Below are 25,134 nucleotides of genomic sequence, written 5' to 3' on the forward strand. Positions count from 1 at the left end.
TTTATGAAACATTTTTCAGGGCAACAAACTTGACCCCCTAAACCCAGAATGAGCAGGAATTGAAACAATATAAATACAATAATAAGATGATGATAATGATAATAATACTGTTGTAATAAGAAGTTATGCTGAATCTTTTCCCACGTAACTATATATTAGTCCGCTCAGCCCATTCTGTCACATACTGCTGCAGATTATTAGTTATATTACAGGTTCCCTTGAAGTAAATTAAATGTACACCTTACCTGGTGGTCTAATTTCTAATTTCATTTCTGAAAAAAGAAGAGAGGACACTTTCATAAATGAAAATACATTATACAGAACTAAAACTATAATTAAAAATGATAGGCAACCGCCAGAAAAGAAGATGTGCCAATTCTAACAATGGAGCTGGTCATTATAAGTCAGCAGTTGGCAGAGAAAGAAGGTGGTTGCTTGGATATAATGAAATGTGTTATTATCAAGAATCATTTCACATCCATTACTACAAACCTTTGGTTGTCAGATACAGCTCAGCTGTGCTTGTGGCTTCACCTCTTGGCTCGAGACTGGCAATTACTGAATACACTCCTGTAGAAGTGGAAATGATAGACATGTTATCTCACATTTATTGCTGTATTTATTATGTAACGCACATGAATCTTCTACTTAGGAGGAATTCTATTTCTCAGTTTGTGGCTGAGGGAATTGTAAAAACAAGACATTCCTATTAATTCTACTGGCAACTGATCCTAAGATAGATTCTAAGAAACTTGCTTTGTTTTGTTTTTTTGAAAACTTTATTTAGTTTTGTAAAATCTTTAAACAGTATATAATAAACAGCCCTTCTCATCTTGAGGGTTAAAAAAAGGGGGAGGACAAAGAGGGGGCGGTGTAGAATGGTACCACTGTTGAGTAAATTGAGGCCTAGGAATATGTATGATATACATCATATAGTACACCGGAGGCTCTGCATTCAGCAAATGGACACTGTAAAACGTAGTAGGAAAGACACCTTTAGAAAACTGACTCACAAACTATCCTCGACGATAAACATCAGTCCCATCAGAATGTGAACGAAGTGGTGGTTACATATGTATGCTGCCGCTCCCTGCTGCTACCTTCATACAGGGAACTTAGGGGCCCATGTTTTTGTTATGAGTGAGGTCTCAGTAATCAGATCCCCTTTATTAAGACAAATAACCTACCTTCATCTTCAGCTGTGACATTATGAATAGTCATGTAATGCCAGCGGCCTTCACTTCTAAAGCTGTATTTGTCACTCTCTTGTAATTCCATTGTTCCTTTGTACCATGTGACCACGGCATCATCAAAGGACACTTCACACTCAAAGGTTGCAGATTCGTGTTCACTCACAACAATGTTCTGAATAGTTTTTGTGAACTGAATTGCTTCAGCTGTATATAAGAAGGAGATAATAATAGGTTATGTTATATGAGAAATATAATGAATTTATTTACAGAGATAATTGAATCTGATACAACCAGATTGGAATACGCACCTTCAATGACAAGATCTGCAGTAGTCTCCAAATTTTCAAACTTGCAAGTGTACCGTCCTTGGTCCTCTGTTCTTACGTCTTGGATGGTGAGTTTGTGGATCTTCTCATTAATCTCTGTTCTGTATCTTCCTCGAGGATCGATTACTTTACCATTTCTGTACCACTTGGATTGAACATTTGGAATAGAGAACTCGCAAACCAATGTGCTACTATGTCCTTCTTTGATGGACTTTTGCTCAAGGTGTTTTTCAATTCTAGGTTCTGTAAAGAAATTTATATATTTTGCTTAGTTGAAGTCATCCTACATAAAATGGACTTTACGTGGAGCCTAGTAATAGTGAGTGCAAAGGTAGCAGTGATAACCAGGCTCTGCTTCACAAGAAGACAACAATATTATACATGGTGGATGTTAGGTAGGGTTATATATGTGGGGCTTTAAGTTACAGCTCTGGGTCGAAAATATATTTATATAACATATTTACCGATGACAGTTAACTTGGCACTAGCAATATGTGGTCCACACACTACACGGTAATTTCCCTGGTCTTCTGGTTGACAATTCCTGATTCTTAGAGAATGGCGGTCTTCCTGGATGCTGATCTCATATTTTTCATTGGATTCTAATTTGACAGTTCCCTTGTACCAGGAGAGTTTGATTTCAGGATAATTGATCTTGATTTCGCATTCAAAGACGGCTTCCTTCTTTGTCGGCACAGTCTGATCTTCAATGGCCTTAACCAAATCGATAGGCTATAAAATAATAAAAATGTCCATTAATTCCATTCAATTCCTTTATGTAATTTAACATCATGGTTATGACTGGTCAATGAGGACATTACGCTTACTTCAGCTTGGCTCATCCTCTGCTGGATGAAAGAGACAAGCTCATCAAATTCTTGCTCTTCAGTGCGAGTTCGTTCCTCAAACTCAACCTCCTAGTAAAAAAAAAACAAAAACACAAAAATTATAGTAAATTCAGAATAATGTCAGAGACCCAAGATCTCAGACCTGCAAGGTAACAATGTTGGTGATTGAGTCATTATGCCACCCCTACATTAGGTTGAGTTACCCTGTACATATATGGAGAAATACTAAGGATAATAGCAGAGGAGCAGAAACCTTGCACATTGCTAACTAAATCCAACTATTATGTCTTCTGTACTTCTCAAGTACAACTACAAGATCATAATGAAGAATACCTATATCATTATAGAGAGATATATTAAGCATACCATTCTGTGGCTCTCTTCTTCTCTGCTGGCTTTGAGTAGCTCAAAGGCTTGGAGAAGGCCACGGAAATCTGTGATGCCATACATGCGGGCATATTTTTCATACTCCTTTGGATCAACATTTTTAAGGAGCTCCATGATATCAATGGCTTTCTCTTCTTCTTCTGTCCTCTTCTTAGTTGGAGTTCTAAAACAATTAAGTTTATTAAATTAAAAGAATGTAAGTTGGATACATATATCACAAGGCTATGCACTCTGTCTAATCCAAGTATACATACTTTTTCAGTTTAGCTCTGAGGTCACCTTCCAGGGCTTCTAGCTTCTTCTCCTCAACTCCCAGGGTAGTGCTGCACTCAATTTCACCATGTTTATTAAAGGCCACACATCTGTATTGTCCAGAATCAGTTTTAGTGACTTCTTTAATTTCCAGCTTAGCTTCATCTCCTTTCTGCTGCACAATAATGCGTCCGCCATGGTTGAGTTGTCTCCATTTGCCCTTCATCCATTTCACGTTTGGAATTGGATCACCACCAACTTTAGCAATAAAGGTAGCTGTACCCTCTGCAGGAATAAAGATATGTTACATATCCATGTAAGGTTTCTTTTATACTTCAATACTCTTGCATGTTTATCATATGCTCTGCGATGTTTTAATGTATCTATAGCCATAATGGCGAACCTAGGGCACGGGTGCCAGAGGTGGTACTCAGAGCCCTCTCTTTGGGCACCCATCCGTGGAACAAATTATACTGTGTGGGGGCCACTGAGGAGAAACTTGTACTGTGTGGGGACCACTGTGCAGCAGATTGTACTGTGTGGGGACCACTGTGCAGCTGATTGTACTGTGTGGGGACCACTGTGCAGCAGATTGTACTGTGTGGGGACCACTGTGGAGCAGATTGTACTGTGTGGAGATCACTGTGCAGCTGATTGTACTGTGTGGGGACCACTATGCAGCAGATTGTACTGTGTGGGGACCACTGTGCAGCTGATTGTACTGTGTGGGGACCACTATGCCGCAGATTGTACTGTGTGGGGACCACTGTGCAGCTGATTGTACTGTGTGGGGACCACTGTGCAGCTGATTGTACTGTGTGAGGGTCACATTGGAGCAGAAAGCTCTATAAGGCCCCATTCGTATGACCATATTTTGCAGGTCTGTAATTGTGAGCAATTGTGGATCAGTATATTATTAAGGTTAAATTGCCGTGTTGGCACTTTGTGATAAATTAGTGGGTTTCGGGTTTCAGTTTGGACACTTGGTCTCTAAAAGTTTCACCATCACTGACCTATAGACTCCTATTATGCTGCATTCTTTTGGCTTCTTTTGGGTAGTATACATATAGTTGACACTTTTTAATGTATTGAATTGGGCAAAAACTGCTCTATTCAACACAAAGACATAAAGTTAATAAATGTATATAATGTAACATACTGCATTTTTATTTTGGAATATATTGGTGATGTTGGTGACAGATGTCACTCAGTAACATCTGTCAAAGGAAATCCTCCCAAAAGAAACTCTAGAATGTGGTGTGAAAAGAAAGTAATGCGTATCACATAACTTACTTTCTACAACATTAGCACTGGATGGCTCAGAAACAAAGAAGAGTTTTCCTTCAATTGGTGCTTTCTTGACTGGTGCGGCAGCTGCTGCTGCTTTTTCTTAAAAAAAAAAAAAAAAAGTTAAAAATTATTTGGATTTTCACCTATTCCCATTAAAATGAATAATAAAACAGTAACATGCCATTCAACATAATAAGAAATGATAAGAAATGTTTCAGAAAAAAAAAAGTTTTAGTACCTGCTACTGTAACTTTACATTTAGTGGATTCACTTCCTGCAGAATTGGTTGCTTTACAAACGTAGTCGCCTGCATCAGTCTTAGCAGCAGCTTTAAGCTCCAGTGTTGCGGTGCCCCGAACAAAGGTGACGCTGCAGGTATTAGAAGACTTGATTTCACGACCAGACTTCAGCCACTGAATCCTGATTGGCTGAGATCCCTCCACATGACAACTGAGCTGTAAGCCTTCTCCTTCATTGACACTTACAGGAGATAGCGGCACATCAAATACTGGAGGCTTTTTGGGTTCTGAATTAGGAAGAGTCAAAATGTTAGTCAGTCAGACCAAGCCAGGGACACTTTTTAGGATCTAACAATGAATGTGCCATAACTTTACCTTTAATAAGTACTGAAGAGGTACAAATGGCACTTCCAGCATCGTTTGATACCTTGCAGGTATATAAGCCGGCATCTGCCTGACTTGACTTTTTAACATTGAGGAGAACCACATTGTTCTTGAAGGAAATGTCATGATTTGGTGACTGTTGGACTTCTTGGTTATTCTTCAACCAAGAGACGATCAATGGCTGTGAACCAGCAACACGACCTTCTAGTCTGAAAGCATTGCCCTCAGTCTCTTCAACGGTTTCTGAAAGTTTCTTGGTGAAAGATGGTGGCACTTTTCGTTCTGTGAAGAAAAGTAGATAGTTATGAATATGTGTATTTCCATTAATAGAGTAAGGAGCTATCTTTAACACTCTAACATAAGCAGGTCATCTGAGTATGTATATTATGTTAGATAATGCAATAAATTGAAGTACATTATATTTAAAGGGGCGGTTCAAGACTTAAAAAATAGACTGAGATTCCCTGTCGCTCTAGAATCTGTGCTCTGGTGGCCCCCACTGATCTTTGTCTATTTTGCTACACTGATGGTGTACCATACATCCCCATGACTGTTGCGCCAATTAATGGACTCAGCATTGATGCCTGTATGTACAGTACAAGACTGCTGAGGTCAGTGTCATACCTGTAGGATAAGTAAATAAATACGGACAAGGAGCAGTGGAACATTGGTCCTGTAGGGTTGGATGATCTGATGCGTATTTTTTTATTATTATATTGCTTTTCCAGCAGTTAAAAGGGTTTTCCGGCCCCAGGTGTTTTTTTTTTATTTTTTATACTGATGACTTATTCATATTGTACGTCATCAGAATCTGATCAGTAAGGGTCCAACACCTGGATCCCATACAGATTGCAAGATCCACCACCAGAAGCTACTGCAAAGAATGGAGTCAGAAGGAGCTCTGCACAGAGATGCTGCTCCATCCACTGTATAGCGGTTTGCGCCTCTTTAATATGCACATAGCTGCTTGTGACCCTGTCCTGTGCAGTAGCTGGATTACCTGGAGTACCTGTGCTAGTAGGTGCTGGATTAGTTGATCAGGCCCTATTAGGCATCATTCACACGGGGCACGGGACCGTGTATTTTGGTCCTGATTCTGATGCGGGAAGCCATGTCAGAATAGAACCAAAATGCACCCGCCGTGACTGTCACGGCTTCCGACAGTTGCGGCTTTCCCCTCCGGAGTAGGCTCAAATGAATGGGCCTAGTCCGGAGGGTGCTGTCGCGAGGCGGACGCCAGGGCTGACTCAGCTGTGGAATCCGCCTGAAGAAAGGACAGCTTGTTTCGTTTTTCCGTGAGCCGGAACATACCACTCACAGAAAAAAGGAAGCTAGTGGTCTACATAGACCTCTATTGTGAGGGGGCGGATTCTGAGGTGGATTTGGCATCAGAAACCACCCCCTCTTGCCCCGTGTAAACGAGTCCTTATCCAGCAATAATCACCCAAATGAATATTGTCCCAAGAAACGTCCAGTAATTGAACAAACCATGAAATTTTCTTTATTATTGCTGATTAGATCTTTTATGCCCACTTAAAAGTCATTGTTGGTCAGCAGCATGTCCCCTTGTGTAAGCAGGGCTTTTTGCTGTCACCAATCTGTTCATATGAAAACAATAAGTGCACCATATAAATGTGGATAAACAAGCACCAACTGAACTTCTATGTCATTGAGTATTGCTTATTAAAATCTCTTTATTTGTGTAAAGGACTTTTAGCCTAATTTTTTAAAATCCTGAACAACTTTGCTCCTATTTAACAAATAGAGGGATGCAAAATTGGCACATCTCAGTTCCTATGTCCCTTTCACAACTTTTTTTTTTTTTAAATGTAGATTGTGAGCCCCATATAGGGATCACAATTTACTTTTTTTTTCTTTTTTTTTCTTTAAGTATGTCTTTGTAGAATGGGAGAAAATCCACGCAAACACGGGGAGAACATACAAACTCCTTGCAGATGTTGTTCCTGGCGGGATTCGAACTCAGAACTCCAGCGCTGCAAGGCTGCAGTGCTAACCACTGAGCCACCATGTTGCCCCCCTTTCACGACTTTTTTAGAGAGTCAGCAGAGCAGGGTGGGAATCTGGGGATTCCTGGGCAGGGGTGCCCCAGACCACCAGATTTAGTATAACTCATGCCAGAAAACTGGCATGAATTATATCACAAATCTACGCTAGTTCCTAACTGGTATAGATTTATAATTAGGCGCCCCTACACACCCAGAGGCCTCTTCATAATTCTGGCAACATTTACATGTGTGGGAGAACCAATTAACACTGGTGTAGGAATCACCAGTCTTAATAAATCCATCCCACAATGTTATTTTGCATAAATCAGTTCGCCAAGACACATATACATAAATAGTTGTGTTGTCACCATAAATACATACCTTGTACATTGAGCTTCACTGTGCAAGAATCTTTGCCCATATCATTGGTGGCAGAGCAGACATACTGTCCAGAATCGGCTTTATCAGTTTTTATGATAGTAAGCCTGCTGCTATTTTCCATTTGGGTAACTTGGTAGTTTCCTCCAGTCTTAATTTCTTTGTTCTCCTTTGTCCAGGTAAGTTTGATGGGCTGACTTCCTGTCACGTGACACTCAAATGCTGCCTGATCTCCCACAGGAACATCCACGGGTGAAGGTTTAACATCAAAGAATGGTGGATTTCTACCCTCTAAAAAGTTTCAAACATATAAAAGTTAGCCACACAGAAGACTATATAATCCAGTTGTTAAAATATGAAAATAGACAACACACAAACCTGTAAGAATGAGTTTGGCATTAGAGGAGGCAGTGCCAACAAAATTTGTAGCCGTACAAGTGTACTGCCCAGCATGGTGTCTGTCAGTTTGTAAGATTTGAAGGGTAGCTGTTTTATCTATATATGATGTTTGAATATTATAGTCATCTCTTATTAGTACACCATCCTTATACCATGAAACCTCAATAGGTTCTGACCCAACTATTTGACATTCAAATGACACCGATAAGCCAACAGTTTCCTGTATGTCCTTCACTTTTCTTTCAAAGGAAGGTGGAAGGATACGCTCTGCAGAAAGACATGATGCAGTAAAGGTTGAATAAAGGATGCATTGTTTCTTAGTACTGCGTGACGAAAAGAAAACTGCAGGAAGCGATCATAGATAAGCAAGAAACATTAGCACCGTGATTCACATTCAATCACTTACCACAAATTGTTCTTTAGGCTAAAAAAAAAAAGTCGAAATAATTGATAAAATTATGATATTTACCTTGTACAGTTAGAAGTGCAGAGGAAGAGGCGTCACCAACATCGTTTTCTGCTTTACATATGTATTCTCCAGAATCCTGAAGTGCTGCTTGTGTGAAAACAAGGGTAGCAACATTGTTCTTGAAATGAATTTTGCATGCATCAGTTGCTCGGAGTTTAGTATCACCCTTGTACCAAGATACTTTGATTTCTGGTGTTCCTTGAATTTGGCATTGGAATGATGCAGCACCGCCAGCAGTCACCTCAACTGATTGGAGTGGTGTTAGGAAATATGGTGGTTCTAGAAGATAAAACACGCAGTCAGTATACATATATAAAGGTCAGACTATGCTACTCTCATATAACATCGTATAGGAACAAGTCCTTTCTCCTGTTAGCCAAAATGGTGCTAAAAATATTGTGCCATTTAGCTAACAAGCGTGGTCAAGGAATACATTGGACTCATAGTTGAGTCTGGTGTATTCAGGAGGACAGCAGTCATCTACCAATCCCCACCCACGTCTTAGTGAATGTCAGCCTTCTGTGTGTGTCGATATAGAGCGGCCGGCTGTCAATCACTGCTGCAAATGGTAGAATCAGCTGAGCACCCCCCTCGTGAATACACTGGACTATAAGTTATTTGTCCAGTGTATATATTGATTGCTCCTCTTACCCAACTAGCACAATATTTTTCTGCCATCTTGTCTCCAAAGAGAGTGAACCTGTCCCTCTAATTCACTACCCTTGTATAATACAGTGTAGCCTAATTTAAAATAATTAAAAAAGCTTATTTTAAAACTAGAATCCATACCTAATACTGACACCGATGCTTGGCAGGTGTCATGTCCAATTGCATTTTCTACATGGCAAGTATATACACCCTCATCATCATTGGTGCATCTTGAATATTCCAGAATACAAGATTTATCTGTTGTGGTGATGCTGCAACGGTCTGACTGAGATACCTCAACTCCATTCTTCTTCCATGTTGCATATATGGGAGCTGTTCCGGTATAGGTGCATTCCAGAACAATGGGTTTACCTGTATTTGTCTGATAGTTGGAAAGCTTTGTCACAAATTTAGCTGGTTCTATAAAAATGAAAGTAATAGAAGATGTTGAGAATTTTCATGGCATACATTTTTATGGCACAAATTTTAAATGTTTTAGAAACATTTTTAGATTTTTAAAGCCTAACCTTTGACAACAAGTTGAGTTGAGCAAGAGTCCCTTCCGGCATCATTGCTAACATGACATGAATAATCACCAGCTTGGATGCTGCTGACATTGTACATCTCTAGTACTGTGACAGAGTCTGTAACGGTGATATTGCAATTGCTATCTGGGAAGATTTCATCACTTCCTTTATACCAAGAAACCTTGAATGGTGGTGTTCCACGAAGTACACCTGCAAAGGTTACTGTGGCTCCTGGAAGAGCTTCAGTAGATTCTGGCTTCTCAACAAATGATGGTGGCTCTAAAATATAATAGAGAAATTTAATAACCATTAAAATCATAAGTCATTTTAGTATATAGCTGTAATATGATATGAAAATTAAGAATAACATAATAAGTGAAAAGTATTTAAAATCTTATACGTCAACATTACTAATTCTTCTGTCCACGACGTCACCAGTGGTGGAGAGCCCTCACACAGTAGAGGAGAGTCCTCACTCCTCCATAAGATAGTTGGCCAGCCCCATTGAAACTGACAGCTTTGGCTAACTTTGTTCTTATGTGTATGGACAGTAATTTTTCCTTTCTGTACATAAAAGAATGGTATATACACATAATAAACACCCCCGTACTACCTAACTATAAGAGGGTATCCATATATCCTTAGCAAATAAATTGTCTACAAGAAAATTTCTGCAAAATGAAGAAGCACATTGGAGTCTTGAGTGTAATGTAAATTATAAGCATGTAAAACAATGTAATATTTAGACAACTGACCTTTCACTGACAAAACAGCACTGCATTCATCAGATCCAGCAACGTTTTTGGCATGGCAGACATATTTTCCAGCATCTGATTGTGAAAGTTCGCTGACTTTCAACAAACAGGTGTTGTCAGTGAGGGCAGTTTGGTATTTCTCTCCGCTGATGATCTCATTGCCATTGAATGACCAGGAAACAAGAATGGGTGGAGATCCAGACACCTTACACTCCATTGAGGTTGTGGATCCAAGAAGCCCATATGTTTCCTTCAGCTTCCTAGTGAATGATGGAGGAATAATTCGGTCTGTGAAAGAAAGAAGAAGAGCACAGTGTAATCAATGAAGACAATGCCATCAAGGAAACCTGATTAGAGATGAGCGAGTACTGTTCGGATCAGCCGATCCGAACAGCACGCACGCATTGAAATGAATGGAAGCACCAGGTGCTTCCGGTTTGACGGCAGCCGGCCGCTTAACCCGCCGCGTGCATTGATTTCAATGCATGCGTGCTGTTCGGATCGGCTGATCCGAACAGTACTCGCTCAACTCTAAACCTGATCCATTCACAAGAGGATTAGTATAATTTATAATAGAATCAATAACCACAATGGCTGGTGTCAGGCCCGGTTCACATCTGCATTCGGGCCTTTCCGTTCCCCTAACTGCATGAAGCAAAGTCTCTGCATTTTTTGTGTGGAAACCGAGCAGAAACCACACAGACCCCATTATAGTCTGGGGGTCCGCGGGTTTCCTTAGGTAACTGCTTTTTTATGCGGATAGGTTTCCGTTTGGGGGGTCCACAAGCGGAATCTCCGAATGTAAACCTGAACGCAGTTGTGAACTGGGCCTCACTATGTCACAATTTATTAAGGGTTATGTTTATAATCTCAATATTGTAAAAAAAAAAAAAAAAAAAAAAAAAGCACTATCGGAGAAATGATCACATCATATACTAGTTTTATTTACACTAAAAAATTTTACTTTATAAGCTTCAAAACAGCAAGAACAATGGATGAGGTTTAGCAGTAGGATGCAGGACCTGACTACTAAAGACTTACTATAACTTATGCCAGAAATTGGGACAAATTAAATAGCAAATCTATTTCAATTTCTGGTTTATACCACTGAATAAATTTGTCACACTTTACCCCAATGGGCTTTGAGTGAGACTAGTATGTTAAAAACCCAATTTCAAGAATTCTCACTCAATGTCTTTATATAGCATGAACATACATACCTGATATGTCAACTCTTGCTGTACAGCTGCTCTTTCCAACATTGTTTTTCACCTCAAACACATATTCACCAGCATCAGCCTTTCCAGCGGACAGTATTTTAAGGCTAGCAACCTTGCCAAAGAAACTAATTTTGTATTTCTCGTCACTTGATAGTTCTGTGCCATCTTTAAACCAAGAAGTTGTTAGTTCTGGAGTTCCACCAACAGTGCACTCAAGTGTGCAAGAATCACCTGCCGTAACCTTGATAGGTTGGGGTTTTTCAACAATGATTGCTGGTTCTGGAAAAGAAAGGTCAAAGGACCATATAAATTAAGAAAACAAAGCTTTTTTGGTAGGCGTGGACACTTAAGATCTACAAAGATTAAGATTTACAATGATGAGAATTTAGTAATTTAATTCAATAACTAATCTTTTTTAAAGAAATTCTATCAAGTGTCTATATGAATTGCAAGAGCAGATATGAGAGGGCACAAACCTAGAACTGATAAGCTTGCAAAGCATTCTTGTGAACCAGCCTCATTTTTGATCTGGCATGTGTATTTTCCAGTATTCTCTGGCTTGGTGGTTGCAAAATGAAGAGTTGCAATGTTGTCTGTGAATGAAATGCTGATATTTTCACTCTCTCGAATAACTTCATCTTTGTCCTTCAGCCATACAACTGTTATAGGCTGAGCACCCTCAACAACAGCTTGAAGCTGAGCTGGCTCCCCAACCACAGAAGTAAAGCTTTCAATCTTCTGGACAAATCTTGGAGGTTCTAAAAGAAAGAAATATCTAATAAGGAATCTATTACAGGATAGAAACTGCTTTTTTTGAAGGAGAAACTCTGGAACAAGAAAGATATTTTGGTTTTTTACCAACCTTTCAGCTTAATAGAGCATAGGCAGGTATCGCTTCCAACATCATTTACTGCTTTACATTGGTATTCACCAATGTCACCAGCATCAATTTTGAGTATGTGAATAGAAGCAAGATAATTTTCGGTAATGATCTTGAATTTTTTACTGCTCTTTATCTCTCTTCTGTCCTTGAACCATGTCACTTCAAATGGAGGAGTGCCTTGTAGTTCACACTTAAGAGTTACATCAAGTCCTTTTAATGTCAGTACAGGTTCTGGTTTGGTGACGAAAACTGGTGGTTCTAAAATACCAAAACATTTTTATATGATTTATTTCAGTTTTACAAATGCTAAAGAATATAATTAATTAGAGTAAACTGTTGGAGATCTTCTTCATGGTTTACTGAAGCAAAAATTATTGTGCAGTCAAAATTGTTATGTCGTCAGATCTATTTTAAAAATGTATACTAAAAAAATCAAATAATAAAAAAATAAATTTTGTACAACTTTTTAAAAGTTCACCCAAGCATGTTGTCTGCTATGTAAAAGATATTATACACTGAACAATGTAGTGTAAGACTCTATATTAGTACTTTACCCTCAGAATAAGTCATTTCAGCATTTAATATATGCTAGTTTATACCAAGGACTCCTTACCTTTCACTTTCAGTGAAGTGCTACAACTGACGCTACCTGCGCCATTGTGAGCTTCACAAGTATAATCTCCACTGTCTTCAATGCTGGCATCAGTTATCTCCAGCACAGCCACGGAGTCAGCAAAGGACAAGTTATATTTTCCACCGTGGTGGATCTCTGTATCATTCTTAAACCATACAACGCTTATCTCAGGTGATCCACTGATTTTGCACTCGAACCTATCAGAATCGCCTTGTTTGATGACCTTTGAAGATTCCAACTTCTTTACGAATCGTGGGGGTTCTTGTGAAGGAAAAGAATGCAAAATATATTATGATATTAGGTAAGATTTCTCTACTATAGTCTTAAGCACATAATGACTATCCTTAAAGTTTATTCTCAGACCAATAAAATATCTCAATAAGAACCGTAAGACATACCTTGTACTTCAAGAGAGGCTGCGCAAGAGTCTTTTCCAACTTCATTGGTGGCATAACATGTGTAGATACCAGCATCAACCTTGCCGACTTTAAGAACCTTTAAGTGAGCTCTGTTGTCAGTAAAGGTTATCTTGTAGTTGCCACCAGGACGGATTTCTCTGTTGTCTTTTGCCCAGGAGACTTTGATTGGATGTGTTCCAGTGACGTGACACTCAAAATTGGCAGCTTCACCAAGTGGAATATTTGTAGATTCCAGTTTTATGTCAAAGACAGGAGCAGATTTTGGTTCTAGAAGTAAAGCATAAATACAATTATGGTATCATGTCCCTGGAAAATTCTTCAACATGCCACTTTTCATTTTTGAAAGATTAAGTAAGAAGTCTTACACTTTTGATTCAACAAACCTGTGAGAGTAAGTTTAGCACTGGAAGATGCTGACCCAATAGGATTTGAAGCAGTGCAAGAATATTGACCAAGATGGTCAACACTAGTGGTCAAAATATGAAGAGTTGCAATGTTGTCAATATATGATGTTTGCACATTATTGCCATCTCTCAAAAGTACACCATCCTTATACCAAGAGACCTCAATTGGCTCAGAGCCATTGATTCGACAGTCAAAGGTAACTGGTGAACCAATAGTTTCTTGGACATCCTTAACTTTTCTTGCAAATGAAGGTGCCACCTTACGCTCTGCAAAAAAATAAGTTTTAGCATTATAAATGAACCTTGAGCCTTACTTTTTCTCATTACTTAAAACAAAGATAAGAAGCTTTAAGAAAGGTAATTTCACCTTGGATAGTGAAAAGAGCGCTGGAAGAAGCAGATCCAACAACATTTTCAGCTTTGCAGATATATTCACCGCTATCAGCCTTCTCTACCTTATTGAAAACTAAAGTTGCAGTATTGTTTTTAAACTGCATTTTGTAAGCAGGAGTTGACCTCAGTTTCGTGTCTCCCTTATACCAAGAAACTTTTATTTCTGGAGTTCCTCCAACTTGGCATTGCAAAGAAGTAGATTCTCCAATAGTAACCTCCACTGGTTCCAATGGTGAAATGAAATAAGGTGGTTCTAAAGAACAAACAATGGTTATAAGAACCATTAAAACAGAATCAATCAAGAAAAGAATGTTTTAAAATTCTCATAAAGTAGGCACAAACCTAAGACAGATAATAAGGCACTACATGTATCCTGGCCAGCCTCGTTTGCCACTTGGCATGTGTATTCACCATCATCCTCCTGTGTGGCATTAAAAATTTCAAGCAGGCAAGACTTTTCTGTGGTGGTTATGCTACATCTTTCAGATTGGCTGATGTCTCTGCCATTCTTTCTCCATGTAACCACAATGGTGGGTGACCCAACGTAAGTGCATTCCAAAGTAATGGGTTTGCCTGATTCAATGCTAGAGTCATTGAGCTTCTTCACGAATGTTGCTGGTGCTATTGAGGAGTCATAAAGAAAAAAGAATGAATATATGTAATGTTTTAGAGCTTCTATGTGTGAAGTGTTATCTATAACTAACCTTTGACAAGGAGGTGTGTTGTGCATGAGTCTTTACCAGCTTCATTGCTTACGAGGCAAGTGTAGTCTCCACTCTGATATATATCTACATTGTACAACTCCAAAGCGGCAAATGAGTTTTGCAAAGAGATATTACAATTAGGTCCTGGTACCAACTCACTGCTTCCTTTAAACCAGTGAACCTTAAATGGTGGTGTTCCTTTTATGACACTGGTAAAGGTAACGCTAGAGCCAGGTACAACTTCTTGTGCCTCAGGTTTCCTCACAAAAGAAGGTGGTTCTAGAAATGTGACAAATAGTTATTGTTAAATTTGAGCTAAAAACTAAGAAAATATACTAAGTCGATGTAAGAAAACTGCCTATTAATGATAGCCTTACAAAGAGAGTTAGTTGTTACTGACCTTGAACAGTCAAAGATGCACTACATTCGTCAGTTCCTGCCACATTAGAAGCCTCACAGGTGTAGTTTCCAACATCTGAAGATGCTAGTGAGTTCACCACTAAGGTACAGGTGCTATCTGAAAAGGTGATTTCATACTTTCCATTACTAGTAATTTTGCTCCCATTAAGATACCAAGACACAGAAATAGGAAGTGAGCCAGACACTTTGCATTCCAACCGTGTTGAGGAACCCAAAACACCGTAGGTATCTTTGAGTTTTCTGGTGAAAGATGGTGGAATAACGCGATCTGTGGGAGGACAGTGTTATGATGAGTACAAGATAAACCTTATACTGAAATCTTATTTTAGACTTAAGATATAATAAAACTAACCAAGAACATCAACTGAAACAGTACAGCTGCTTTCACCAACGTCATTCATGACTTCAAATGTGTACGCTCCACTGTCTGCCTTATCGGCAGAGAGAATCTTGAGAGTTGATCGTTTGTTAGAGAAGCTAATTGAGTGTTTGTGGTCATTGTGCAATTCCTTTGCATTTTTGTACCACTTTGTAATGAGCTCAGGTGAACCAGCAACTGTACATTCAAGAGAGCAAGTATCGCCAGCTGTGACTCGCATGGGCTCTGGCTTCTCTACAATTCTTGCAGGTTCTGAAACAAAATTACAAAAATTCTTAGACCATGTCAAGATGATAGCTCACCTGGTGTCTATTTTAGGAGTAATTCTTTGTAGAAAGAATTATAAAGTAATTAGCTATTATTAATGTTACCAACCTATTAAAGAAAGAGCTGCAGCACACTCTCGTGCTCCCACTGCATTGGTGGCTTGACATGTGTATTTTCCTGCACTTGAAGACTCTGTGCTGGCAATTTGCAAAGTTGCAATATTATTTTCGTAAAATATCTTGACATTGTCACTCTCTCTAACAATATCTCCTTTGTCCTTGAGCCAGGTGATTGAAATGGGCTGAGAACCCTCGGTTACAGCCTGTAACTCTATGGTTTCTCCAATAAGGCAACTGGTATCACTGAGTTTTTTCAAAAAGCGTGGTGGTTCTATCAAAGAAAACAATTGTTTATGATTCAATATGTTTAAGAAAACACGAAGAGCAATCTTTTAAAGAAGGTTCAATGTCAGTGTCTACCAACCTTTGAACTTAATAGCACAAGCACAGTTGTCACTTCCGACTTCATTGACAGCTTTGCATTGATATTCCCCTATATCTGCTGATTCCACATTTAGAACATGGATGCTAGCATGGGTGTCTTTATAGGAAACCTTGAATTTTTTACTGCTTCGAATCTGTCGCCTGTCTTTGAACCAGGCAACTTCAAATGGAGGGGTTCCCAGAAGTTCACAGTCAAAGCTCACATCAACACCTTTAACAACCTCCACTGGGGTAGGCTTTTTAACAAAAACAGGGGGTTCTATAAACAAAAAAGATAGAATTTACAATATGCTTAAAGGATTTTCTATTTTATGAGAAAAACAGATTGTGTTATTTTAATGTTCTAAAGAATAATTTTTATGTATTTGGTTATTTTTAATGAACCTATGGCCATTTTTTAATTCTATAAATTATATAAAACTTGAAATTATCATTTAAGTAAAAAAAAAATGCTAATGTTTGAGTAGATTCAAACTCAAACGTTAATTTTAGTAGTAAAATACTTAAGGCATATCTCAGGCAACGATAATGCTGCCTCATACGTATCATCGTTGCATGAACCAAACATGGTACTTCCACCAATGGGGGTTCAAGTGTTGCAGCTGTGATGAGGACAATAAAATGTGGCAGAATTATGGTAATCTGAAATTAGTTTCTATGAATCTTCATTTTACAAAGCGAGTATGGTGAATTTTTATGTAATACTACTTAGATACGATACTTAAAAATTGAACTTTTGATCTATGCCTTCTGGCAAAAAAAAGAAGAAAAAAATAGTCTAATGTTATAGTATACTATCAACTTCCTAAGGTTAGGTGTAATAAAAGAATGATTGATATGGCACCTTTCACTGTAATGGCTGTACTGCAGCTTGCACTGCCAGCATCATTATGAGCTTCACAGGTATAATCTCCAGTATCTTCATGGCTGAAGTCAAGAATTTCCAGTACTGCTACATTGTCGGCAAAAGATAAGTTGTGCTTTTCGCTTGGACGAAGTTCGGAGTCATTTTTGTACCAAACAACTTTAATCTCTGGAGATCCGCTAATTTTGCATTCAAACTGAGCAGATCCACCAAGCTTCACAATTCGAGATGGTTCTAGTTTCTTGACGAACTTTGGAGGTTCTAAGGAATTAAAAGAAGAAAGTAACTACCTGTGCAAGCACATAAATTAGTATGTGTAAGTTGGAGTAGATGTATAAATAGATGCTTTGTGTTAAAATGTGTACAAGGAATGTTGAATTTTGTGTAAAAATGTGTAAAAAATTCTGGTCAACTAACGCTATCCTGTAACTTTCTAGCTGTATCCCTTCTTTGATCATAAATGTACAAAAGTTCTTACCATTTTGAATAAGATCTGAAAAGTAAGACATATATACTCGGAACAAACACATAGAAATCAACCAAGATAAGAAGAGTCTTTTTGTCACATAGTATTTAACGTTTTGAAGAAAAAGAAAATTAAGAACAATGTTTTTCGATAGTACATTTAGGTTAACAACAAAATACCTTTCACACTTAGTTCAGCCGAACAAGATTCTTTCCCAACATCATTGGCTGCTAGGCAAGTGTACAGGCCGGAGTCTCCTTTGCCCACTTTTAGAATTCTCAGGTGGGCCGTGTTACCAATGTAAGATATCTTATAATTTCCACCTGTTTTGATTTCTTTGTTATCTTTGGTCCATATCACCTTAATTGGTTGTGTTCCAGAAATATGGCACTCAAAATCTGCAATTTCTCCAAGTACAGCACCTACAGGTGCTGCTCTTTTATCAAAGAATGGTGGTTTCTTGGGTTCTACAAATCAAAATGAACAGCAAAACACTTATTAAATTACCATCTAAGAAGAATACGTACCCGGCCATTGATGCCAGTAATGCCATCTGACCCATTTGAAATGATCACAAACCTGAAATGGTTAGTTTAGCAGTAGATGAGGCAGTACCGACCGAGTTTGTAGCTGTGCAAGAATACAGACCAGCATGATCCTTATCTGCTCCAAGAATACGAAGAGTGGCTACATTATTTGTAAATGATATTTGCACGTTATGATCTTCTGTTATAGGTACGCCATCTTTATACCAAGAAACCTCAATGGGTTCAGAACCATTGATACGACAATCAAATTTCACTGGTTGTCCTAATGTTGCCTCAAGATCCTTCATTTTTCTTGCAAATGAAGGTGGAAGTTGACGGTCTGCAAAAGAATAAGTATATCAACAACAACCATTCCCCCTTTTAAACTCACAAGAATCAAAGAAGTAAAGAAGAATAAGAGGATACTTTTGATCAATAAGAAAATCACCTTGAACTGTAAGTACTGCTTTAGAAGAAACCGATCCCACAGAATTCTCTGCTTTGCAGATATATTCTGCGCTATCATTTTTATCCAACTTGCTGAAAGCTAAAGTAGCAACATTGTTGGAAAAGTACACTTTGCATCCTGGAGTAGAACGGAGTTTCGTGTCTCCTTTGTACCATGATACCACAATTTCTGGAGTCCCACCGACTTGACATTGCAAAGATGTTGAATCACCAACAGTTGCTTCAGTGTCTTCAATGTTGGTAATAAAGTAAGGGGGCTCTATGAAAAGAATATTACAGCCATTTAAACCTCAGATTTCTACGCTAAAGAAAAAAAAAACATTAAATGCAAAGTGAAAATGATCTAGCAACACACCTAGTATGGTCACCACAGCTTGACAGGCATCCTGCCCAGCTTCATTTTCAACACGGCAAGTGTACTCTCCATCATCCTCACTAGTGCTACTTAAGACTTCTAGGATACAAGATTTTTCTGTTGTAGTTAAATTGTATCTTTCGGACTGTACTACTTCCACGCCGTTCCTTTCCCAAGTTACATAAATGGGAGGTGTGCCAGTGTATGTGCTCTCCAAAATAAAAGGTGTTCCGGTTTCTACACTGTAGTCTTTTATTTTCTTTACAAAGGCAGCAGGTTCTAATTTAAGAGGATAAGAAATAGTTAGCTAATAATCTTAAAACCCCGAGATTCACTAAATGCAAAGAGTTCTTATAGACAGAGAGGTTCGATAAAGTTTACCTTTCACAAAAAGATGAGTAGTGCATGAGTCTTTTCCTGCATCATTAGAGACAACACAAGTGTAATCTCCACTGTGGACTGTGTCAACCTCATACAATTCCAAGATGGCAGCTGAATCTTTTAATTTGATAACACATGTAGTTCCAGAAATGAGCTCACTGCTTCCCTTAAACCAGTGCACTGTAAAAGGTGGTGTACCCCTTATAACGCTTGTGAAAGAAATATTCATGCCTGGTAGGGCATCCAATGGTTCAGGTTTTGTCACAATGGTGGGTGGTTCTGAAGAAGAATTGGCAGAAAATAAGTAACTGTAATGTACTACAGCACTTTGCACTTCTAGTCAAACTTCCCACGTTTTCTTACATTATATAAGAAACTACTTACCTTGCACAACCATGGTAGCATGACATTCATCAGTGCCGGCAACATTGGTTGCCACACAAGTATAACTACCAGCATCGGAAGACTCCAAGTTATGTATTTTTAATACACATAGACTATCTGTAAACTCGGGCTCATATTTGTCCCCACTGAAGATTTTGCTTCCATTATGAAGCCAATTGATAGATATTGGTGGTGATCCAGTGATCTTGCATTCCATAAGAACAGAAGAACCTAACGCACCAGTTGTTTCTTTTAACTTTTTGGTAAAAGCGGGAGGTATAATGCGATCTATTCAATGAAAAGTAAAAAAAGAAAATGTTTATAAAGAAGCCTATCAAGCTTTGTTCATTTTTTGACACGGCAAAAGAGTAAATTAAAAACTAACCAAGAACATCAACTGTTGCGGTGCAGGTGCTTTTGCCGACATTATTTTTCACTTCAAAGGTATATTCTCCGCTGTCACTTCTGTCCGCAGACATAATTTTAATGGAAGCTACCTTGTTGGAGAGACTGATCTTATATTTTTCATTGCTGATCAGTTCCTTTCCACCTTTGAACCAGCTAGCTGAAAGTTCGGGGGTACCTGCCACTATGCACTCAATAGTGCAGACATCTCCTGCTGTAACCCTGACAGGTTCAGGCTTTTCTACTATTGATGCAGGTTCTGAAATAAAAATTATACAATTATATAGAGAGACTTGCAACTAATATATCTAGTTATATATATGTTTTACTTCTATTATGAATTATCCGTTACCTAGAACAGACACGTTGGCTATGCACTCCCTGGATCCGGCATCATTTTTAATCTGGCATATGTATTTCCCAGCGTTAGCTGGTTCAGCCTTCCTAATCTGTAGTGTTGCCTGATTCTCAAAATGAGAAATCTTAATGTTTTCACTCTCCCTGATAACCTCCTCTTTGTCCTTCAGCCAAAGAACTGAGATTGGTTGTGAGCCTTCAATTAATCCTTGTAACTCAAGAGATTCGCCGACGATAACTGTAACGCTTTCAACTTTCTTCACGAACCTTGGTGGCTCTGGATAAAAACAATGCACAGATTTATTAAGAATGCTGGTAGATACGTGTGCAGTTTTTGATCACCTATGGTATAACATTTACCTTTAAGTTTTATATTACAAATGCAAGTGTCACTTCCGACATCATTGGCTGCCTTACAGTGGTATTCTCCAATGTCTGAGGCCTCCACATTAAGAATGTGAACAGTTGCTAGGTGATTTTTAGATGTTACTTTATACTTTTTACTACTTCTGATTTGCCTGCGGTCTTTAAACCAAGTCACGTCGAAGGGTGCGGTTCCCAAGAGTTCGCATTCAAGACTAACATCCACTCCTTTGAGGATTTCTGCTGGACTAGGTTTCTTGCTAAACACAGGGGGCTCTATAAAGATAAGTAGTGAAAGTTAAAGCATTGTACTGAAACTATCGTAAGACTAAGAAAAATTTAGCTAGGTTATATATTTAAACTGATACAAAAAAAAGTTGAAAAAAAATTGAAAAGAAAAAAATGTGCGCATGCAGAAGATCTATTACTGCTGAATACATTAATGCAGCGCAGCTAGTCCTATGAAGCCTTATTGCCAGTAGGGCAGTTTCACTGGGAGATGCAGTGACTGGACATTTATAGGGGATTGTTTTCATAAGAAAAACCTTTCAAGAAAAGGCTAAGCAGCAATGTCATGAAATAAAGCAGCACTGCATTCTTCAATCTACTGTTTGGCAGAGGTCACAGCTGTCAATTCCCCGATCAGACATTAATAACAAAGCCAAATTAATGTTTGTGCTTTAAAGAATTGAAGAAATATTTTTCATCAAGTATAGGGGTAAGTGTACCCAAATGAGCTAAAAATTTGTATGCACATTAGTACTTAGAATACTGTATAGTTCATCACATCTCAGCAACAAGCTGTTCTCAGTAGCTCATACATAGAAATGGGACAGGAAGAGGACAGCTGTGTTCTCTACGTAGGGGTCAGACCAGTTACTGCATATTGTCTCCCATTCACTTGAAGGTCATTGAGGCCATCTGGTCTAAATTCATATTGTCATTCTGAATCTCCATTGAGATCTGAAGCTTTCCTATACTATACATTTGCTCGGTGTCTGTCCTCTTATTTTGAATTCACTTGAATGGAAGGTAAACTTCTGTGACTCAGTACCACCATTACACAAAGAACAGAGCTGTTTGCTTCCTGCTCTATTCTCTGTGTATGAACTGATGCGAATGGCTGATCAGAGGGGATATTGGCTGTCAAACCCACACCAATATGATAATGCAGAACTATCCATAGGACATGCATTGCTCTAAATTATTATTCTCTGGGGTCTCTTCAGGCCCCAGAGAATACTAGCTTGAGGACTAGGGGAAGCGAAAAAAATGAAAAAATATATACTCACCTTCTGTAACTTCTTTTGGGCTTCCTTCATGGCATCCAGTGCTATTCTGTGACGCCATGTGCCAAGGGTCACTGCTGAGGACTGTGATTGGGCCTCAGCGGGGACATGTGCACGCCGAGCATCATGACATCATGATGCTTGGTGTGCCCATGTCACTGCTGAATCCCAATCACAGGCCTCAGTGGTGACCCCAGATACATGAAGTCAAAGAAAAGAGACAGGTGCCACAATGCGGCATACCCAGAGTGCTGGACGTCATTAGGAGGCCCAAAAGTGGTGTTTAGGAAGGTGAATATCATTTTTTTTTCTTGTCACTGCCCCTAGGTCTCCAGTTATTACACTCTGGGGTCTGGAGAGACCCCAGAATATAATAATTTCCCTTCTAGTTCTATCTGAACAAGTATGGACTGAGCCAAACTGGGGGGATAGATTTTTACAAACTACCTCCTGTGCACATTTTATGAGCTTGGCCAAAATGCTAATACACAGAAGGATGTCAGTCACTTTGGTGGGACTGAGAACTAAGGGGCTGATTTATTAACAATGGTTCTCTATGTGCCAAAGTTAACCATTTTAAAAGGGTTATCCAGAGCGAATATCAATTTTTAAAAAGTGGATAATAACTTTAAAAGGTTTGGTGATTTGTCTATTTCCATAATTACAGCATAAAGCATTCTCCAACAATAGTTGGAAGAAGCACACAATACAGCCAGCCACTAAAGTAAGTGTATCATGGTGCACTATATAACTAGTTTAGACAGCCATGACATTCTACCTCAATGTCGTAGAACCAGTAATATTAAAGTTAGGATAACTTGTCTTGTAGGGTAACATAAAAGCATGCAATCAATAGTATTTCTAACCTTTGACTACAATCTTGATACTGGAACTAGCACTGCCAGCATCATTATTTGCTTCACAAGTGTAGTCTCCACTGTCTTCGATGCTGAGGTTGTTAAGCTCAAGAACCGGTATATAATCAATAAAAGACATGCTGAACTTCTCGTTTGCCTTAATTTCACTGTCATTTTTATACCAAGTAATTTTGATTTCTGGAGATCCACTGATCTTGCATTCACACCGGAGAGAATCACCCTGTTTGACCACTTTGGTTGATTCTAACTTCTTGATAAACTTTGGTGGTTCTATAATTCCAAAGGGAAAAAGATGAGTAAATTCATAATAAAACAACCATTATGATTGTGTTCTTTTCTTGAGAAAGAGTAAAAGAAGTGTAATGGTAAAGAAGTTACAAAGCTGAGAAACTCAAGAAAGTCATACATGCCTTTAGCATATTCTGATGTTTAAGAAGATAGTCTAGTATATGTATAGCATAGATAAAAGCAAGATACTGAATTCTTTGTATCAATGATACTAAATTCTTTCAACATGAAACAAGACAAACACAAAGAAACAGAATTTCAGCAAATCCTCGCACCTGTTACAAGCAACATTGTGCTACAAGTATCACTACCAACATCATTGGTGACTTGGCAAGTATAGCGCCCACTGCTGGAACCATCCACTGTGAATAGATTCAAGAAACCCACTGAACCCTCCATTCCAAGAAAATATTTTGCTCCAGTAAAGAGTTCCACCTCTTCTTTGAACCATTTGATGGAAAATGGTGGTGTTCCTTTGACTTCAACTTTGAAATCCACCAAAGATTCTGGTATTGCTTTTTGGCTTTCAGGTTTTGCAATAAAGCTTGGAGGCTCTATGACGTTGAAGAAAAAGCGTGTGAAAAACATTTTTGAAATAAGATTTAACACGATGTTAATATTGTCTAAAGATTTTCAAAGAAAAGTTACCATGCTATTAAAAGAATGAGAATGTTAAAGAAGAAAATGAAGAAATAAGCGCAAACCTTTCACAGTTAAGATGGCGCTGCACTCAGCGCTTCCTGCCACATTTACTACTTTGCACTTGTAACTGCCATTGTCAGACACATCTAGATCCGCCACTGTCAAAGACACTGTATTTTCATGGCAGACAAGCCTGTGTTTTGCACTGTGTAAGATTTCACCTCCATCTTTAAACCACTGTGCATTTATAGGAAGTGAACCAGAAACTTTGCATTCCATTAAAACGGAAGATCCAAGAACTTTATCCATTTTTGTTAACTTTTTGGTAAAAGATGGTGGAATAGCTTGATCTGTGCAACAAAGAAATTAGATCTAGTTACTCCCGATTCTCTTGCTTCACATCTTGAAAGGAATTATGTGATATAAGAAAGCAGCAACAATACAAACCTAAAACGGACAAATAAGCGGTGCAGCTGCTGCTGCCAAATTCGTTCTCAACTTTGAAAGTATATTCTCCGCTATCTTCTTTACTCACAGACTGAATTCTCAAGCTTGATACATTATCTTCAAAGCTTAAGTTGTAATATCTGCTTGGCATAAGTTGCCTGCCTTCTTTATACCACTTCACTTGAAGCTCTGGTGTTCCACCAACTGTACAATCCAAAGTCACTGGGTCTCTTTCAGTTACATTGACTGATTTTGGTCTCTCAATTATGTGAGCTGGTTCTGTGACATAAATTAAATTTATATTAATTTAAAAATTAAATGATACTTTTTGGCTTTATTTAAATACTAAGACTAAAAACCTCTACTACCAACCTTGAGCTATTAAGGAAGCAAAGCATTTCTCTGTTCCTGATTCATTCGAAGCCTGACAAGTATATCTTCCAGTATGGCTAGCGTCAACTGTTCTTATGTATAGAGTAGCAACATTGTTCTCAAAGGTAATTTCGGTGTTGTCATCTGGCTCTACAATTTTATCTCCTTTGATCCAAGAAACTGTTATAGGATCGGAACCTGCAATTGCACACTGGAACACTGCAGGGCTGTCAAGAATGGTGGTACAATTTTCTATCCTCTGGACAAAGGTTGGAGGTTCTAAGTAAGACAAAGGTATCAACATTTAAGTTCACTTTGTC

The 25,134-nt window shown here is 38.5% G+C and overlaps 1 protein-coding gene across 1 annotated transcript in view; it reads right to left on the reverse strand.

Moving 5' to 3' along the window:
• TTN (titin) overlaps positions 1–25,134 on the reverse strand; it is a 229,028-nt gene that overhangs the window by 133,849 nt on the left and 70,045 nt on the right. The window contains exons 60-104 of the mRNA XM_075286035.1: positions 24,815–25,093; positions 24,443–24,721; positions 24,058–24,345; positions 23,629–23,907; positions 23,054–23,335; positions 20,896–21,174; positions 20,531–20,812; positions 20,159–20,437; positions 19,774–20,061; positions 19,390–19,668; positions 19,009–19,287; positions 18,634–18,912; positions 18,238–18,525; positions 17,838–18,125; positions 17,172–17,453; positions 16,308–16,586; positions 15,933–16,214; positions 15,531–15,809; positions 15,159–15,446; positions 14,759–15,037; positions 14,397–14,675; positions 14,029–14,307; positions 13,641–13,928; positions 13,237–13,524; positions 12,818–13,099; positions 12,184–12,462; positions 11,798–12,079; positions 11,322–11,600; positions 10,102–10,389; positions 9,347–9,625; positions 8,961–9,239; positions 8,172–8,450; positions 7,682–7,969; positions 7,307–7,594; positions 4,911–5,201; positions 4,535–4,822; positions 4,300–4,395; positions 3,009–3,291; positions 2,734–2,917; positions 2,347–2,436; positions 1,984–2,251; positions 1,502–1,762; positions 1,188–1,397; positions 493–570; positions 246–272 (exon numbers count right to left, since the gene is read on the reverse strand). Of these exons, the coding sequence (XP_075142136.1) occupies positions 246–272; positions 493–570; positions 1,188–1,397; positions 1,502–1,762; positions 1,984–2,251; positions 2,347–2,436; positions 2,734–2,917; positions 3,009–3,291; positions 4,300–4,395; positions 4,535–4,822; positions 4,911–5,201; positions 7,307–7,594; positions 7,682–7,969; positions 8,172–8,450; positions 8,961–9,239; positions 9,347–9,625; positions 10,102–10,389; positions 11,322–11,600; positions 11,798–12,079; positions 12,184–12,462; positions 12,818–13,099; positions 13,237–13,524; positions 13,641–13,928; positions 14,029–14,307; positions 14,397–14,675; positions 14,759–15,037; positions 15,159–15,446; positions 15,531–15,809; positions 15,933–16,214; positions 16,308–16,586; positions 17,172–17,453; positions 17,838–18,125; positions 18,238–18,525; positions 18,634–18,912; positions 19,009–19,287; positions 19,390–19,668; positions 19,774–20,061; positions 20,159–20,437; positions 20,531–20,812; positions 20,896–21,174; positions 23,054–23,335; positions 23,629–23,907; positions 24,058–24,345; positions 24,443–24,721; positions 24,815–25,093 (11,670 nt within the window). The remainder of the gene's footprint in view (positions 1–245; positions 273–492; positions 571–1,187; positions 1,398–1,501; positions 1,763–1,983; positions 2,252–2,346; positions 2,437–2,733; positions 2,918–3,008; positions 3,292–4,299; positions 4,396–4,534; positions 4,823–4,910; positions 5,202–7,306; positions 7,595–7,681; positions 7,970–8,171; positions 8,451–8,960; positions 9,240–9,346; positions 9,626–10,101; positions 10,390–11,321; positions 11,601–11,797; positions 12,080–12,183; positions 12,463–12,817; positions 13,100–13,236; positions 13,525–13,640; positions 13,929–14,028; positions 14,308–14,396; positions 14,676–14,758; positions 15,038–15,158; positions 15,447–15,530; positions 15,810–15,932; positions 16,215–16,307; positions 16,587–17,171; positions 17,454–17,837; positions 18,126–18,237; positions 18,526–18,633; positions 18,913–19,008; positions 19,288–19,389; positions 19,669–19,773; positions 20,062–20,158; positions 20,438–20,530; positions 20,813–20,895; positions 21,175–23,053; positions 23,336–23,628; positions 23,908–24,057; positions 24,346–24,442; positions 24,722–24,814; positions 25,094–25,134) is intronic.

Source organism: Leptodactylus fuscus, chromosome 8, assembly GCF_031893055.1.
Source record: "Leptodactylus fuscus isolate aLepFus1 chromosome 8, aLepFus1.hap2, whole genome shotgun sequence".
Taxonomy (NCBI): domain Eukaryota; kingdom Metazoa; phylum Chordata; class Amphibia; order Anura; family Leptodactylidae; genus Leptodactylus; species Leptodactylus fuscus.